Here is a 19,395-nt window from a genome sequence, read left to right as displayed (position 1 = left end):
TTTTTATAAAAAGGTGAAAACTTTTTTAATTTTGAAACAAACACTTGAAACAATTTATATAAAAATCAGCTGGCTTTGGATAATTTTATTTTATATTTTAAAATATAAAATATTATTTTTTATTGTTGTTTCTTAAATTTTTTCAGAGAGAGCTTTAACAAATGTTTTTTCAAGAACTTTGAAAAACTTGTATGGTTCTTGTCTTCGCTTACGTTTATTTCTTACGTAGCGCAAGCTTACGTCCTACGTTTGTGGACGTTAGTTAAAATGAAATGAAAATCACTTGAAAACGAGATAACAAACCGACAAGCCGACGGAGCGGGTGCTGTCTCGCCGATTTAAAATTTGCACTAGCAAAAATCCAAATAAATTAGCAGAGTGCCAGTGAAGTGTGTGAGCGTGAGTGCAAAGCGTTGAAACATATGTAAATATTGTCGTTTACGCCAACGAAAAGAATATATATTTATTTTCGCGAGCATTTTTCAGCGCTCTGCTTTTGGGAAAAAATTATTGTATTTCTATTACAAACCAAAGTCGACCCAAAATCATTATTCCAAACGCTGAAAAACAGTGTAAAGTGCAAAGCAAAAGTGAAAAGGACTAGCCCAAAGATACACACACACAGAGGGAAAAATACCGACAGATCTGAAGAGGTCCTTTGAGTTTTCCCGTGAGTGCAACACATACAGGCACGGTACACACAGATACACAGATATCAGCCACACACACACACATCCACTCGTTCGTACTTTCAATATGGCGGATGTCCTGGAGAAAAGCTCCCTGCTGGATGCTGTGCCACCACTAGGCGAACCCCATGCCCACCCACCGCTGCCCCACCAGCAGCTGCAACAGGAAGCAGCAGCAAATGCCGCACCACCAGCAGCACCACAGCAACAACAACAACAGCAACCACCACCACCATCGCATCAGCAACCACAACAACAACAACAACAACAGAAGCCTGCAACTGCGAGGGCTAATCAGGATCAAAAAGGTGAGGGGGCTGCCTAATGCACTGAAAAATAATAAATACGTTGGGATAATATTATTAATGAAATTTCGAATCGATTTCGAAAAAAATTTCAAAATATTACGTTTTATGATTATACAAAGTACAAAAATACTTTAAAGGTGAAAGGTGCCCTGAAAAATAATAAATACGTTAGGATAATACTAAATATGTTGTTAAAATATTACTTTATTCGATTATACGTTGTATAAAAACACTTTACTCGGGATCAAAAGGGAGAGGGGGATGCCTAAAAAATAAAAATAATAATAACACATTGGGATAATATATAATAATAATAATTTTATGATTTTTCGAACTAGTTTTGATACAAAATTTTGTCGAAATACTATGTTTTATGATTATACAAAGTATAGAAGTAGCTTTAATCGGGATAACATATAAAACGATATAATAACGTTTTTATGATTTTTCGATTCCTTTCCGATACAACAAAAATATATTATTTCAATATTATAATATCAAAATTGTTTTCATTTATAAACTTCTGATTTTTCGTGTTATTTTGAACCGCATAGGATCTCTTAGTCAAGATAGCACTATAAGTTGAAACTCAATAATGATAGATTAAATAGCAATATATTTGGTATACTTGGCTCATAAAAAAGCTAGAAACGAATTTGATATACCTGTTACCTGCAACTATCTTATATACACCGAACTTTTTATTATCTCTGTACTATAGTATACCTGCACTTAGAAGTAAAAGTGACTTCACGGCGCATTACGCATACGCCGTGTGTGCTTTAGAAAATCAATTAGGAAAGTTCAAGGCACGCCCCTTCAGCCCAGTTGCATTGGCGTTAGCTATGGCTCAATTAGGCAAATTATATTGCCGGCACACCCCCTAGGACATTGATGGTTATGTCAGGAGAACATGCAGACTCGACTCACGTCATGCCCGCCACATTATGCAAATAGATTTAGCCGGTTCAGTGTTCTGTTTGTGATCTGTTTGGAAAGCAGCTTAGACCGGCAAGTTTACGGCTTTTAGGCCTCGCTGAAGAGGGCTCGACTGTCGGCAGGATGTGGAATGGGCCAGGATGTGGATGTGGCTTCATTGTCCGCCCGCAGCTCTCGGTTTAATGACCTGCAACTGTGGCAAGTCACCACCCCCATGCAGCTTTTAATTGTGCTTAATGCCCGGTGCCTCCAGTCCAGCCCACTGCATTGCCTAGGTACAAGTGTGTATCTATCAGATATATAGATATGGATATAGATACGTATAGCCGACTGCGATAAAAGTTATCAGCCATTCGAGCTCGTGCTAATGCGGCCGCTGCACTCAGAAAAAGATTATCCCTGACATTGAAAAGTAGCCATAAATCGTCGCAAAGCTCCTAAAATCGGTGTTTACATTTTCTTTAATTTGAAGTGGTTCTTTGTCAACAGTCCGGAGAAAATATTCTTATATACAAATTTTTTATGGTTACCATTTTGGTTCCATGTACATATTTTTTAATAATACTAATTGATCATTCAAAAATACAAATTTCACATAAAAAATTTGTTCTTGAAACTAATAGAATTTCTACCGAGTGATATTTGAACCAAACGTTAATGTTTCTCTGAGTGCACTGGTGTTGTGGTCGCTCTGCATTTGACCTCGTTTCGAATAAAGCTTTGTGTACCTTCCAACGGGGTCTTTAGTTGGGCAGAAATCACTACCATCAGCTTAATATCTATATTAAATTTCCTGTTGGATAGGGTATTTCCCACACGACTTGGATCCATTTCGGAATGTTTTTCAAAAACAGTTGACTTCATTAGGGCACTAGCAGTATGATATGTGTGCAGCAAAAAAGATACACCCCTGCCTCGGTTGATGATTAAATCAAGTGTGTTCAAGTCAAGAGCAAACCGGCTCGGCTAAATAATAACAGCAAAAAAAAACAATAGGGTGATACTATAGCTTTGTTCAGCGCGAATAATAAAAGTAAAAATATAGTTGTTGATTACTATCAGAGCTCTCAGCCACATGAAGTCACCCGCTCTACATCATCTAGATTATAAATGGCACTCGTTCGTGTTTTACGTGTTGATAAGCAGGTGGGGAAAGGCTTTCTACTTTTTTTTTGTCCAATCATATATTTTATACCTGATATTAATATTCATCGTGTGACGTAATGGTGCTGCTCTATTGAAAACAAACCAATCTATTCTCTCGAAGTATTCTCACCGTCTTTATAAATAGCCAAGACTCGCTGCAATTTCTGTCACCCATTTCGCGGTGGCTTTTCAATTATCACAGAACGCTGCCAGTTTCGTTTCTCATTTGCATTTGGCGCTGCAATTGATTTTCGCCCCATGTTTTCTTCTCTCTGTCTTTTGGGTTTTTCTTGGTTTTGGGGGCGTGTGCTAGTTTTTCCTATGTAGGTATATGTTTTTTTCTTAACGGAAAGCTTTAAAAACTCTGCTAATTGTTAAGGTTTCCGCTTTGGGAAACAATTATCAAATATTTGGAGCCATATTTGTGGGGCACACCTCAACGCAAACTATTCGAGCAAGACGAATTTGGGCTTTTGGGTTTTGATTTTGTGACTTTGGGATACGCATGGCCTGCCCATATGGTCTTTATGATTAATTAACTAGTCGGTAAATCAATTAGAGAAAATGTAGCTTACCTTATGGCTAATTTCTTGACTGGATAAAACTACGATTAGCATGCACATGGTGTTCTGTCAACATTCATTAAGTTGTTATTTTGCCTGGCCTTTTGGCATATTAATGCATTTTGTATCTGATAGTTGCATCTCTAGGTTTGCGGCACACTCAGTGCCTGATTAATTAATTTTATAAATTAAAAGTTTGATCAATAAGGTGGGAACCCAAAAATTAATAAAGGACGACTACGGCCTGTTGATTGTTTGCTTAATTGTTTTTTCCGCGAACAAAGTGTCGCTAGACACGCGACATGCAAATCCCAATCCAAATCCCTTTCGCTCCGTGTTGCCCTCTAATTAAAGCCACAAAAGAGTTGTCAAATGGCTTCGGCGGGGAACATCGAACCTTGCCAAGTCGGCACTTCCAATTCCAGTTCAATAAACTCGGCCAGGGAGATTGCTTTGATTTCGATTAAACTGGAACTTGCCCGATTTTCCACGATTTTATGGGCAGTTTGCACTTTCCCCAGCCGAGGGGAGTCTTCAGTTGGGTGGGTTACCCAATCCCCATACCAATTCCCATCCCAGTTGGCAAATGCCTCTTTCAGCAGACGCCGCATAATTTGTTGTTCTGGTCGAAGTTGTATATCCAAGTCCATATTGGGTTCGCCAGCCCCTTTTTGGCTGACATATCGTGCGTGCGGCTGCCGCACTGACAATTGCCACATTTTGTGGAAGGCAATCAATAAATCGAAGTGCGTCAAAAATACAAATGTTTAAGTTACCAAACCGCCAGCCAGGTCGACCATAAATAAAGCCATGTTCGACACGAAATACGCGCCACCAGAGGTCCTAGTCAATAGAGCCATAAATTTGGCTCTTGATTAATTGATAGGTGTCGCTGGAAGAATAAAAACCATGGTATTAACTTGGGACTATAAGAACAAAACTGAAAACATTTTTATGTTTTATGATATTAGTCACAAAAAGCTAATAAAAAACTACTCAACTGAATGTTTTTTTCATAAAAGCCTAGTTAATATTGCCATAAATTTAAAACTTGGTTAATTAATAAGGATTCGATGAAAGAATAAAAACTATTGCATTTACTGGGAAATATAAACTAAACAAATACTACTATTAAATAGCTAGTCATTATATCATTGATGTTCAGTTATAGATTCCTTTATGATTGAAATGTATATTTCAGCTTTCTGGCCAGCTATGCACTTATAAAGAGAACCGATAAAAAATATACATATTACCGACAACTCTTCATAACAGGTTAGGATTGCCCAAAAAATGAACGGAATTTAGATGTTGTTAAGGGGAATATTAAATCCCCAATGCTTTTATTCATCTCTTAATGACTTAGTAGCGAGATCCGCGCCCAAAACCTCCGCGGTATTTGAGCTGACCGGTTCCAGGTCCCACATCGCCCTTCTTGTCCAATCCACCATCGCTGGGAGCACGACGGTAGGTCGATCTGTCCTCGTCGGTCTTGGAGGGCAGTCCGAATCCCCCGGCCCCCCCTCCACGAGGTCCTCCAGCTCCTGGACGCGGACGCGCCGTATCGGAGCGAGCAGGACGAGTTAAAGTGGAGGGCACGATCTCCGGGGGCAAGTGTAGATAGCTGCGCAGCTCCTCGATTCCCTCGTTGGTGAGGCACCAATAGAAGTGCCTCCAGGCGAACTGCTCCTTGACCAAACCACGTGAATGAAGCGACTGCATCGCCTTGATGACTTGCAGATTCGGAATCGTTTCCAAGTCCGGGTGCTTCAGGACACGAGGGTCCTTCTTGGCCACGATTACGCCCTCCTTGAAGAGGTACTCGTAGATTGCGATACGATTGGCCTTTGGAATGAACATTTTTGGAATGTTTCGATTGAATTTAATAAAAATTTGCGGAGAATTGAACTTATTTTCACTGAATGTCAAAATTCGGTTGAAATCAAAGAAAATTGCGGTGAAGCGAACTTATTTTCGGAAAGAGAGCAGATCTTGCATCTCACTGACACTTACGTTGGCTTACGTTTTGCCGACACTTACGTTCGCATCTTGCATCTCCCTTTTTCACCTTTTTCACTGACACTTACGCTGAGGCTGTCTCCCTTTTTTACTGACACTTACGTTTTTTTCGGAAAAGAAAGGAAAACTTCGACAATGTGACCGGTCTTAACTTTTGACAAAATCTGATAATCTACATTTTACATCCCTACTTTTCTATTCACTTATCGTTTTCAAACACTAAAGCCCATTTTCAAATTCAAAGAAGTACCATATTCTTAAATTAGAAGTTAAATAGAATATGTAATATTCTAAGTATGAAAAAGAGATTATTCTGCAACATATAAACAATATAAAACTAACAAAAAGGAATAAAGGAATGTTTTAATCCATATAAGTTTTGAAAAGACTGAGACTGGAAGAAAATCATCAATCATAAGCTTAAAAGCGAATTTATTCCGCCTCTTTGAGATCCCTAGAGGGTTTTCTATTACCGTTTTCTTTTCGGTGTAACCCCTTACCTTGCTGTATTAGCTCATTTTTAATTTTTCACACTCCTGAGGAGCTGTGATTCATCTTTATTGCGTCGCAGGATATTCTGGCCAAACATGCGCAGTTCGAGCGACGGCAACCACATGAGGAATTCCTCCCCCGCAGGAATGCTGAATAGAATAATCAATGAGCGAAACGCAGACACAAATTGACCAAGGGAAGCCAACCAAAAGGAAGGCATGCCGATGGATTCAACGTAAGCTCACCCGCCGACCGGCTGCATCCCCCAAAAGGAAAGCAAAACAAATGCCGGGAAGAAAGGAAAACGAAAGCAAATCGGGGTGGCAAATCCACCCCCATCGACAAGTGACATCGAAAACCAGTCGACCTTGCTTAGCATGCGTTTCCGATTAAATGCACTCAATTTACATAACATTTTGGTAATCTACTACTAATTAATTGGATTACGATATGGAGATTACAATTTAGGGAAGATTTTTTAAGTACTTTACTAATTGACGATATAAGCTAAGCTTCTTGTGAAAAGTTTAACAAGGAATTGTCTTTATATATAATTTTAGGTTAACAACAAGATAAATGTTATAGCCTTGAAACTAAAATAGTATTACATATGCTCGAACTTTATTAAGTCTTACTTATATATTTTTCCCTAGTCGAAGTTATTGAAGTTTGACTGTGATACAAATTTGAATTCAAAACTGTTGTTTAAAGCAAGCAGTGCAACCAGTGAAAGGTTTGAGTATTGACTTAACGAAGGTTTGTTGAAGTAGCTTACCTTGGACACCAACCAAACGGATTGTTCGTTTGAAAAAAACGAATACAATACGTTACATTTAATTTTTCTGTGAAATAATATTGAAAATTAGGTTACCTAAATATTCTAACAATTTGTAAAGCTATGTTTAAATATTAATTTAATATAGTAAAGAAGTTTTTTAATTTGTATCAGCAATTATGATTATTTTAATAAAAAATAAATTATTTTATTTAATACAATCTAAAAATGCCTTTATTAAATGGTATGTTAAAAATAAATACATAATCATATCTATCAGTCCTTGTTAAAACCACCCAACCTGGAAAACCAGGCCAAAAGTAAGCCCCCATAACCTTGACAATCGAATTAGGGTAAAGAACTAGTCAGACATTAGGCTAAGACTGAACTCCATCCACCTTTCTAAGGAAAAATCCCTAGCCTACCCTCATGTCGGTTGGGATCGTCGCTGGTTTACTTTTATGTCTACGCATTAGAGCCCAAGGAATCTTGCGTGCCGGCTGCTTGTAAATAGACAACAATTAGGGGAACCTATGACAACAACACCTGGCTAATGGAAAACGGCCGTAATAAATATAACTATTTTTTGCGGTGCGTGGTGCAAGTTGCCTCTATGGCAGTACTTCTTTTTATATATGGCAAAGGATTATGCCTTGGAAATTGCACAAATGCGCGTCGAAATGCCTCCCCCAGTGGCCATTAAATTAATCAAGTCAAATGAAATCTTCATATAAAATCTAAGTTCTTTATGCCCCACCAACCCTCTCTGATTGTTGGCGTGTTGAATTTGCATTTTTCCCCGGCGCCCCACTAATAAGTTTGTATGTCAATAGAATAAAGCGGGCTGCTCTACGAAAAACCAAATATAAAAGGAAAAAAAAGGAGGAAATATCCTGCCTGCTCTTTGAACTGCGCAAGGACACATTCTGTTTATGCGCCCCGAGAAGTTTACGAGCGGCCACGCTCCGCCAGACCAAAGTTGGCGTATCAAAACAAATTCTAAGTATTGTAATTCGAAATTTTTCAAAGCAAATAAAAGCAGTCGAGTTTTAACACTCGCGCCAAACACAACGCAGTCAGGGGAGCTAACGTGGCTCTATAACAAAATATTTAAATAAATATTATAACAAGCAATAGATTGTAAAAAAAAATATAAAAATAAAATAATATTTTGCTGATTTTGCCAACTAAAAGTGCGTGTTTCCCTGAGGTAAATTCCCCTCAAATAGTTGTGTGGAAAAAAACCACAAAGTGCAAAGTGCATTAGCCTTCTCGGAACCGTAGAACTGTACGTGGCCAAGTTAATGCCCTCTGGCTAGGAAAATCGATACAATTGCATGGGCCCGTTGTTTTATGGCCAACTGCAACAATTGATAGTGCTCATTGCGTTTGTCTGTGTGATAAAAATCAACTGCACTGCTGCAGTTGCAAATTCAATTGGCCAAAGGACCAAGTTTTGTTAACAATATTTCTGGTTTCCCTTTTGGCAGAGCAATGAAAAGAGGGTGAATCTAATTGAATAGCATTCTGGGGGCTTAGGAAACTTTTGTGGTTTTTTATGTGCAGTTGCAGGTGCAATGCCTGCACCCTTTAGCTATACCTATACCAACCACCCCATTGTTGATAATCAATTTGGCCAAGACCATTTGGCCACAAATGACAGTTGAGTTGTCGTTGTTGCGGTTGACATGAACATTGTGTGGAATTTCGGTTTATGTCAGCCGCGGGTAAATCACAAATCATTGTGGCCCTAATTTGCAGTTGCTGTTTCTGTCAGGGCTTCTTCTGTTTCTGCGCTGTTTTACTATTTTTTCCGCCAGGAAGTTGGCGATTCCGACTCTGAGTCGGCACAAGTTGCAGTTGGCTTCTCAGTTGCCCATCGGGTGTGGCACGTGCTGAGGTTACAGCTCCTCCAGTTTAAAGAATTCCTTGTAATTTTATCGATTCGCCCCGTCAAATGTAAACCACACACCCGAAAAACCAAACTAAATGCTAAAGTTTTCCGCATTAAGTTAATTGCCAGGCAGTGCCGAGAACGAGTACCAGAACGAAAAGCGGTCTGTAATCCCTAGTCAAAATTCTGATATGAGTGATACCGATGCGGTGAGTTGTGGTTCAAGTACCCATCCATATATATTCATATATTTTGGAGCTGCACTTAGGCGCACATGCACAAATGATTTACGAGCATAATTTGAATAAAAGCAGCCATGTTAATGGATGTATTATACCATCGACCTTGCATATATACATCATTCGAAGTCGGTTCTGTCGATAGGACCGAACCCTTTGCGAAACAAATCAAACTGTGATTTCTTGCGGCCCGTCGATTTGGGCCTTAGAACTGCCAAAACTTTTGTTGAATCAATAAGCCACAAAAACAATTTGGGTCATGTTACAACTGGCAACCGAATTTCATGACAAAATTCCCTAATGGTAACCAAAGACAGCCGCCCGAAAGCCGAAGTACCCAGATACCCAAGCCAAATGCCCGAAATACCAAAACAATAAAATGTAAACAAATGCAGAAAGAGCCATCAAATTTGAAAGCACCCACTCAATGTGAACTGTATTGATAGGTCTGTTCCGATACACGAGCTTTAGCCCTTGGCACCCCCACAGAAAGTAAAGTAAACCGAAGCCCACAACGATATATGGCCATACATATGCAAATGATATGGGCCAGTTTGCCGAGGAGCAGGAGGAGCAGGTGGCAGTATATGTGGCATTGGCCACCAAAAGCGGCTCTGCCAGGTATTGGGTTACCAGACACTTGCACATTTCTGCACCGACACCGCAGGCGATAAGTTCTAGTCCTCCAGGATGTACGCTACGGGCAAAGAGCGATCCGGCCAGGAGATTTCTTCACAGGATTATACGATGCAGCAGCAACAGCAGCGTACTGCGTCCAAGTCTGAGTACCCACCTGCGGAATCTGCAGATCGTCTTAGCCAGCAGTTAAGATCTCAACCAGCTCAGGAGTATGTATCGTATAACACAAACGAATCATCTGTGGCTGGAAACAAACAAGAGCCCAGAAATCAGGATAGTGCCTCCTATAGTTTAGAGGTTGTGACCCCAGATCGCTCTAGGCAGCAGATACGATCCCAGCAGAATCCGGAGTATCTTGGACCTTCTTACGAGGCAGCTAGAGAGCCACTGAGATCCCAGCCAGCGGCAGATTATCCAGCCAACACCTCTTTATATGAGAGACAGTCACGTCCTCCGCCGGCAACCACAATTGACTACACCACCGGCTACAATGCACCACCCAAAGATCGCACCCTTTCACGCAGCAATTCTAGACCCACCATCGCACCCAATCCAAATTCCAATACCAATCCCAAGCTCCAAAATATACCCAATCCCGAGTATGTGCGACCACCACCACAGAACTTTGTCTTGCCACCGCAGATGCGTCCGGCTGTGGGTCCGCCCCAGCCGCGTCCTCCATTCGCCGGAGCCAGGCCTATGGTGGGCATGGTCGGTGGACCACGTCCGCCCATGCCACCCAACATGGCGGCCAGGCCACCACCGCTGCGCACCACAGACAGCAAGAGCAACTTGCTCATGGGTCCAGGTCCACCGGGAATGCGACCGGGAATGCCACCGCAACTGAACATGCAGCAGGCTCGTCTGCCCATTGCCGGAGGACCATTGAGTCCACCGGGAGGACAGGGACCTCCAAGGCCACCGGGTGGATTTCCCTGGAATCCGGCTGGGGCACCGGGAATGCCGCCAGGAGCACGACCTCCACCGCAGAATATGACGCGACCGCCGCCACCCACTTTTGCACGCCCGCCGCCGGGTCAACCCCTTCAGGCACCGCCCTTCAATCGACCGCCCTTCAACCAGCCGCCCATGCAACAGCAACCACTGCAGCAGCAGCAACAGCAACACATGCAACAGCAACAGCAGCAGCAACAACCACCGCAACAACTACGCCCTCTTTCGGCAGCCAGTGCACACAACAACAACGATGACGACGACGATGTGGTCATGGGTCCCGCGGTGACCCCGCTCAAGACCTTCAACCAGAGGCCCGATCCCATGGGCGAACCTCTGCTGGAAGACGTTGAACCCCCCTTCGAGACGAGCCCGCCAGCGGGAGAATCCAAAAAGGGGCACGGCTTTAGTAAGACTCGATTTGAACCACATACCATTTGCGAAGCCATTTTAGGATTTAATATTTATAGAACTAATAATATTTTTAAGTTTTCTTATAATCAAGTTCCCATTTTTAAATTATATCCGATTCGATCATCAGAAATCGAACCATTTTTTGATCAGTTGTACAGTTTTTAGACCTCAGACTTTACATGAATTTTAAACACTCTTACCATTTTTATTTGCTCTTCAATTTGAGGCAGCTAAAATGTTGAAAGTTTGAATTTTATAGGAAATTCTATAGTATGTATTTATCAGATTCTATATTTATATATTTAAGATTGTCCGAAAAGTACAATCCTTTTATTTGAATCCTTTAAACAATTTTGTGAGTACACATCTTTTCTGCATTTTTAGTGATCCTAGTTAAAAGAGTGAGTACTATAACGCTTTTTTATAACATGGGAAAAGGTATTATCTTAGGCGAAATTGAACTTATGTAGACTATCTTAATAATTAAGAGACATATTCTTAACATTCTATAAAACGAATCAGTAAAGGGGAAACATTTTTTTTCAATGTTCTATGTTATTAATTTGTTTTTTCAACTTTTTTCAGAGGGTGACAATGACAGCGGCGTGGATGAGTCGACTCAGGAGAAGGTGAGTTAATATCGGCTTTGAACTAGTTAACTAGTTAGCCATAAATTGTTACTATGGCTGCGTCTCCGTTAATTGAGAGGAAATTAACTGGAACTGGCAACAAATTAATTTAATTCCGTTGACCGTCTCTGTCTGCCAGCCGCCGACTTAAGTTCTCAAATCATAAATATCTGTAAAAGGCCTGGGCAACCAGCGGGCGATCTTCGAGCTACAAGCTCCACGCTCCATTAGACCCCATATAGCATGTACAAAATAGCATATGTACCATATAGTCCATATAGCATACTGTCTGCGACAGTTCAGTTCCGTCGTTCAGTTGAAAAGTTGGCCCGTCCCGTGTGTTCGTGTGCAGACGCCAAAGTTCAGACTAAGTTTTGTGTTGGCAGACGGCAGTTGGCGCGTCGGAAAAACCCGCAGAAAGTGCGACAAAAGTCGAGCAAACAGACGGATAACTCAGTCAACTTTATATGTAGTATATACATGCAGTACGTGAGCTTCACAGGTGCGAGTCAAAAACTCCCAGAAAGAAAGAGGCAACTATTGCCAAAAAACCCACCAAAGAAACATACACAAAAAGCGATTTATATGCCTGGTGATATCTGGGCACAGATAAGTGCCAAACACGAAATGGTTGGTGGTTTTGGGAGGGGTATTTCACGGGGGGTAAATCATAGCGCATAGCACACACACATATATCCGGAACAGGAGTTGTTGTCTCTATAAATACCTATCCATATGCAAAAACGACACGAAGCGGCGACAATCGATAAAACAATGCATAAACTATAAGTCCTTCGTACCGAGACATCGAAATCGGCAGCCGTACGGCCGTATGGCCATAAATGCCATTGGCATTACGTTGACAGCTCCGGAAAGCCCGGGAGTGTTGAGAGCGAGTCGTAAATAGTTAATAAACCGGAGTCATCACCACAGCCAGCCCCAAGATGCATCTCGTCATAATGGCCGACACGACCTACTTGCTAGTAATCCACGTGGATAAACCCCTTCGAAATTCATCATTTTCTTAATCGACTTTATGGGACTGTTTCTCGACAGGATCGCAACGGACCCATCTCGCCCAGTTCACCGGTCAAGACGCCCACCTCGACCTCATCGAAGCCGGACAAGTCGGGCACGTCGCGCCCACCGAGTGCCACGCCCTCGAACAAATCAGCCCCCAAGTCGCGCAGCGCCTCCAAGAATCGCTTGCTCCTCAAGACACCAGAACCCGAGCCACCCAAGAAAGGTGAGAACTTATATAATACATATATTTCTACTATCTAAGCTCATCAAATTAGTGTTTTAAAGATATTGTTTCTTAAAAGTGATCTTGTTTTAATGTTATAGTTATAATTTATATTTCATATCAGAAAACCGATCATCCCAATAATATTCAGAAACCTAAAATATATTGGTTCCAACAACCCAATTAAATAATTAATTCTCTTTATACCACCAGTTCCAATGAACAAGGTACAGGTTGGACATGCGCCTTCGCCAAACCTGAAGGCGGTACGTTCCAAAATCGGTTCCCTGGACAATGCCACCTATAAGCCGGGTGGTGGTCACGTGAAGATCGAGTCCAAGAAGATTGACATCAAGGCGGCACCACGTATCGAGGCCAAGAACGACAAGTACATGCCAAAGGGCGGCGAGAAGAAGGTATGTTCGGGATTGTCCATCCTATAAAATAACGATACAATCCATGGGGGGAACGGTGTATCCATTCAGAGCATATTTTCTGGGCCAGCCCAGTGCATAACTCTCTCATAAATCTTTGTAAATTTCTCTCATCTACAAATGGCTTTTAAAAATACAGAGAACATCTCTCTCTAAACCAAAGAAACGTAAAGTATAGTCGCGTAAAGTAAAGTATTGGCAAAAAATAAAAGCAATTTCACGGTCGATTTGCGATTTGAGATTTATGCCCATTATAGATGGGCAATCGGCAGCACGGTATCTTGTATCTCGTATCTTGTTGTAGGAAATGCAATTACCAATTCGCAGCGACACTTAGCAGCATAATTCCGTTGCCTTATGTAGCGTATTCCAAACCCATCCGTATCCGTAGTTCTTGGGTGCGACTCTGACATTGACGCGGATATCATCCATCCGATCGATACTTTGACTTTGGCTTATAATCGTTTACCTACCTTGTATCTATTTACAACTTACGACCATCGAATCCGCACAACTCGCACCACCAAACACCAAAAACACTGAAAATTCGTAGATAGTTACAACAAAGTTGCAGTGGAATGCCAAGTCGAAAATCGGTTCGCTTGAGAATGCCGCCCACAAGCCAGGAGGCGGGGACAAGAAGATCGAGACCCTGAAGATGGACTTCAAGGACAAGGCCAAGCCGAAGGTGGGCTCTACGTCCAATGTGAAACATCAGCCGGGTGGCGGTGATATCAAGGTATGTAGCCCCTACTTTCGTGACCTCTCACCCCCCGAATACAAACCGATTTCATGTTTGAGTTTGACCCAGAGACGAGAACGAGTTCATACATATATTGATTTTTGTAGCGGTTAAGTATATAATTTCCGATTGCTGTTGGCTTTTGTTGGTTTTTGGATGATCCACTTAAGTTACCAACTGGCATGGGCATTGGCATGGGCCGCATCTATCCTATCTCTCTATCTGTTTCTCTCAGTGCATGAGCTGCAATGTTCTCTTAGTTTTTTAAACAGCATGCTGCCACGTTTGATGTTCAATCAGAGGTTAAAAAACTAAAAAAAATAGAACAATAAAACTACTAACACCTAGAACACACCCATATACCAAAACCACTTGAACCGCTTTCCAGAACTACGATAGAAAGATGAACATCATCTATGGCGAGGGCTCCAAAATAGTCAGCCATTGCGCCAATAACAAGCGCCTGGATCAGAATTTGTATAATGAGGAGGAGTAGTTATTTAGTTGGGTAGGTAACACCCGTCAGATGTACATACATATTTCCGAAAAATTGGTGCTATAACGAAACACTTATGTATCTAGTTTAATATTGGGGTCAGCATTGTAAATATCCAGCCTAGAAGAAAAGCATTCTATTTAGTTCCTAACCACACCGAAAACCACTCTGAATAATTGAGAATAACTTATTGTTTTTTCACCCTTATTTTAACGAACCGAAAAATGTTTAAACAATATTTTGGAAACTGTATTTTGTTTTTAACTAAACCATTTAAACAACGAATTCGAAGGATAACAACCCCAAGGATGTAAGTAGTCGTGATAACTCTTTTTATCAGTGTATTAAGTGTGCTTTTGTATGAAACTTTAGATGCATCATAATTTTTCCTATTTTTTGGTATTTTTGTATCACCCAAGCATATCTTTTTGAGGTCCCTATGGCACCACACACCGTAGCGTATTTTTTGAACCTTTAAATTGTATCTTTAATATATCCCATTTGTTACGTTCTGTGCTCTGCTGTTTCTATGTGTGAAAATTCCAAATTTCAGTTGTGTCCTCGATTGGCTGTTGTCGTGCGTCCATAATAATAATCCACCCCAAAAAAAATATCGAAATTACCCATTTGCCAAAATCAATCTGAAATATGATCTTGCTAATTGTTTTTCTGTGCGTTGCCGGTGCCGGTGCTACTTTTCAGATCCAAACGCAAAAACTAGAAATTAAGGCACAAAGCAAAGTTGGCTCTTTGGATAATGTAAAGCACAAGCCCGGTGGCGGTGAGAAGAAGATATTCGATGATAAGGATTATTTGAAAAATGTTGAACACTCTGTTGCACTGACAACACCACCAACACAGGTAAACTACGTGTACATAAGCTCAAAGTAGTTACGTATGAGAACTAGAATTTAACCTTAACCCTGATTTATTATTAGAGTTTTAATTTCATTACGAAAGCAACTAAAAAGTAATCAATTCAAGTATTTTCTATACCTACATATATATATTATCGATATCCCATTTTGTGTTGACGTCGAGAAATTCATTTTTAAGTAATCTGTAATTGTAATTAATTGCGTTGCATTTGTTATTAACACTTTATGGTTTACAATCAGCAACTAACAGAGCACCACACCCCCAAAAAGAGGCCCACACAACACCCAACCACCCACAGACACCTCCCACCCTCCACCGCTTTCAGAGAACTCCCACCCCAAAAGATCTATCCGTTCATGGGGAATTGTATTTAATAAGAACTAACATTTGGACAAAGTATTTTGGCACTCTTAGGTATCGAAATGTATTTGATGGCGGGCTTTTAATATTATTTATTGGGAGATGTAAGAGAAATCTCTGGAGATTTGAAACCATATAAAATAATATGCTATAATAACTTATTTATAGACAAATTTTAAGTGAATTCAAACCTCTAGACAATTTTCTATCATCACCGATTATATGTAATTCTTGGTTTTAGATGATTTATTGTATTACCTATTCGTTTTTCAGTTCAATTACTTTTACTTTACATTTAAAAATGAATTTCTTTCAAACTCAAACTGAGATTCATTGGCAAAAGCGCTTTCCATTCCATGTGTTCCCGAAGTGTTTGAAGATTTTACACGCAATTCTCTAAACTATTATCTTCTCTTTCTTTCTCTGTTCCCCCCTCGCTCGCTCTCTGCCACCCCCGCCGGCTAACGTAGTTTGCGGCACAAGGGCGCTTGATTGCCACGATCCATCTAGAATTCGGTCTCTGTAACTCAGACTGTGTGTGTAACAATATATTTGAGTCGCTTTTTAAATGAACTCCTTAAACTAGCTTTAACCAAGACGTTCATCAACTACTGTACTGTACCTAAAGCCAAACGATTTACATTAACTGATGCAGGACTAAACAGAAAGCAACCAAACTATACCGAACTCAACTAGAAAAGCTCAAACCGAAAATCTCGAATGAGTTTGCAAGAGTTTCTATTTTAAATTGTAACCGAATTATACCTAGATGTTTATGCACTCTTCAATGGCCCGCCCTTGGAAGGTGTATAGATAATGTGAGCTGACCTGCCCTTGAGCAACTTCTCAATGATCTTGGGATTCTGCTTATGGGCAGGGTCAGTAGTGCCCGCAGTGGGCCCAATGTTTGTTAACTCCCCTAGTATGTAGCGAATATCCTTGAACAAAGTATTATTTATGGCAAACGGTCAAAAAACCTTACACTACTACTTAGGATAGTACAAATTTTGAACAATATACTGATCCGCAATTGCTCAAAGAACCCAGAACCCCGAACCCCACACTCCGACCCTCAAGGACGGTTTAGCGAAAGGCTGCCCAGCATTTAAATCATCATCTAACAACAGTGCTTTGCTCTCTCACACTGAAACAAAATACCACTCATTACATTGACCTCTTACTCACAACAGTTTTAAATTACCATTGATTATGAATTATTAAGTGTTCTTCATTTCTGTGCTTAATGTTTCTATTTCGTTTATTTTAGGAATATATATACAATTTTTATTAGGCTAGTCATACGAAACTAAGTGCATTAAATTCGAAATTCGTACACACGTTACGTCCATTAGACTTATTTATCGCCTAATACTATAACTACTACGTCATATACTCGAAATCTGAATGCGATGCGGTTTTAACCAATGTATAGAAAAATTCGATCCGAACCGATTGATTCGATTTGATCAAGCAAATCCCGTAAGTTAATGTGCGTTGCGAGTTCTTCTTCTAAGATGTGTCCGTTGCGTATATAGATAGTTATATATACCTAAATATTTAACAGTGCTGTGATAGACTAACCGAATCCAAGCTGATTTGCCAGACCACCTGCATCCATACCAAGATAAAAACCAGACTACTTATATAGAGCCCCCCGAAAACGGTTTCATGGGCATTTGCTTGCGACTCCCTCGTTTACTCCACTGCATTCCAACCAACTCATGACTCTAACTCTAACAAGGCTTATGGTTTACCCCTAATAGTTTATTTTATGATTTGTGCAATCGATACGCATTCACTTTTATATTTTTATCTTGAACGCAGAGTCCACTACCATCCATGACGGCTTCTGGCGCTGATGAAAATTTAAATCAACAAAGCTAAATGCCCGAAAAATGCATGTCGAGCTGAAAATCTGAATCTTTCTTTGCAATCTAAGATCGAAAGTGAAAAATGAACATTGAACAACCAGCTAATTTGAAAAGTACTATCTAAGCAAAACCCACACAAGGCAAAGCGAGAGTTATGCGCGTATTTCCACACACCCCACATACCAGTACCAGTACCAGTTTATAAGATCAGAACAATTCGATAGAGGTGCAAGCACGCAATGAGATGCAGATACTCGTACATCTACACCACAAACACCCCACATAGAGCGGTATTTGGTATACAAAAAACGAAAGTATATTTGACTAGTTGAGCATTGCACTCTTTATCATCAGATACCAGACATAAATTATATATCTCAATGTATTACCAGAACTTCATATATACATACAAATATATATATACATAAAAGTATCTAAATATTTAAGCAAATTATACAAGAATCGTACGAATACACTGTGTGCTTAGTTGAAAATGTTACCACTTGACGTCTAAATGTTAAACGACTAAGATAATGCGACCCATTGATTTGTAAACAGTTTAGATACTTTTTCGACAAATAAAAATGAGAAACCAAACAGAACAGAACCGAACCGAACGAACAGATAATACCACGTATAAGCATATTTTTACTATTAATTTGTATCTTATTAGTCAAGCGCATCATTCTCACGATTTATTTACACCCTGTTACAAAATGTAAGAACAATGGCAAAATTTAAGCATAATAAACAAACAAAAAAAACGTTTTTTCATTTACCAAATCTTGGCGTTGTTGCACTTAGTTTTTGAATTTCAACAGTACTTGAGATAGACAAATACATTTTGGGGATACCAAAAGTATCTTATTTGGCAAGCCACGCCCACGCCGCAAGCGTTCCAACAAAGCCACGCACGAGCACACATCCTCTTCTACCTCATTGGATGCATTGGTAATCGAAACAAATAAATTTGATCAAGCAAATTGTAAGTCTCCATCTCAATCGAGCTATGACAACTATTTTGCATCTCTTACTGGTAAATGTGAATATTTTTTTTTACTAAAAACCCATTTTAAAATCCCCGCAGTATTGGAAGGCGCCGCGCATCCAACGGGCCACCACACTCACCTCGTCCATGTCCCTGCCGGCGGAGTGTCTGGTGCTCTCCGTGTCCATGCCCTCGCTGAACTCGGAGCCCAAGCGTCCCAAGAGTGCGGGTCCCAAGAAGAAGCCCGGTCAGGCCGTCCACGCGAAGCCATTCCGCCTGTATTGAGTCGCCAACTGGACTTCCTGGTCGATGAAGAAGCTGCTCCACATGCCGCACGAGACGTCACCCAATCGAAGCACTCAGAGATTTGTGCACAAGTTGATATCGAGGCACGCACTTCTAAAACAAAAGCATACATTTGCAGAATACATTTTATCAAACCGTTGATTGTTTAGAGAACCGAAAAAACGAAACGTGGCATTTACAACAAAATAAACGACTTACTGAGAGGCAAAGTAAAGCACAAAAATTCAACTGTTTGGTTGTTTCTTTAAATAATTACAGTATATATTTTCGTAAGTATTACATCAGTTTTACGGCTGCTACATCTCTGGAGCCAAACGGCCTTCGTTTACATTTCATTTACATAAGACTTGCGTTTGATTTATTTAGGTATATA

At 40.4% G+C, this 19,395-nt stretch overlaps 2 protein-coding genes across 19 annotated transcripts; one reads left to right on the top strand and one right to left on the bottom strand.

Annotated features, from left to right (window-relative positions):
• The first annotated feature begins 289 nt into the window (after window positions 1–289).
• On the top strand, window positions 290–19,216 carry LOC119545775 (microtubule-associated protein tau). Of its 18 annotated transcripts, none has more exons than XM_037851636.1 (10): window positions 290–399; window positions 487–997; window positions 11,657–11,700; window positions 12,757–12,946; window positions 13,160–13,362; window positions 13,934–14,119; window positions 14,911–14,928; window positions 15,321–15,479; window positions 16,328–16,393; window positions 18,816–19,170. In XM_037851636.1, the coding sequence occupies exons 2-10, from the start codon at window positions 757–759 to the stop codon at window positions 18,999–19,001; spliced, it is 1,293 nt and encodes a 430-aa protein (XP_037707564.1). In that variant the 5' UTR covers window positions 290–399; window positions 487–756; the 3' UTR covers window positions 19,002–19,170. The 18 variants fall into 18 exon arrangements, 16 of the variants coding, with proteins under 16 accessions (XP_037707564.1, XP_037707562.1, XP_037707561.1 ...); XM_037851634.1 differs by having other exon boundaries at window positions 291–424; XM_037851632.1 differs by lacking the exons at window positions 290–399; window positions 487–997 and adding exons at window positions 9,002–9,034; window positions 10,346–11,066 and having other exon boundaries at window positions 18,816–19,206.
• On the bottom strand, window positions 4,984–5,678 carry LOC119545778 (40S ribosomal protein S10b). The gene has a single exon (XM_037851644.1). It carries the CDS (start codon window positions 5,503–5,505, stop codon window positions 5,008–5,010), a length of 498 nt encoding a protein of 165 aa, XP_037707572.1. The 5' UTR covers window positions 5,506–5,678; the 3' UTR covers window positions 4,984–5,007.
• Window positions 19,217–19,395: the final 179 nt, after the last annotated feature.

This window comes from Drosophila subpulchrella, chromosome 3R (assembly GCF_014743375.2).
Source record: "Drosophila subpulchrella strain 33 F10 #4 breed RU33 chromosome 3R, RU_Dsub_v1.1 Primary Assembly, whole genome shotgun sequence".
Classification (NCBI taxonomy): domain Eukaryota; kingdom Metazoa; phylum Arthropoda; class Insecta; order Diptera; family Drosophilidae; genus Drosophila; species Drosophila subpulchrella.
This window is presented reverse-complemented; position numbering and strand designations above follow the sequence as displayed.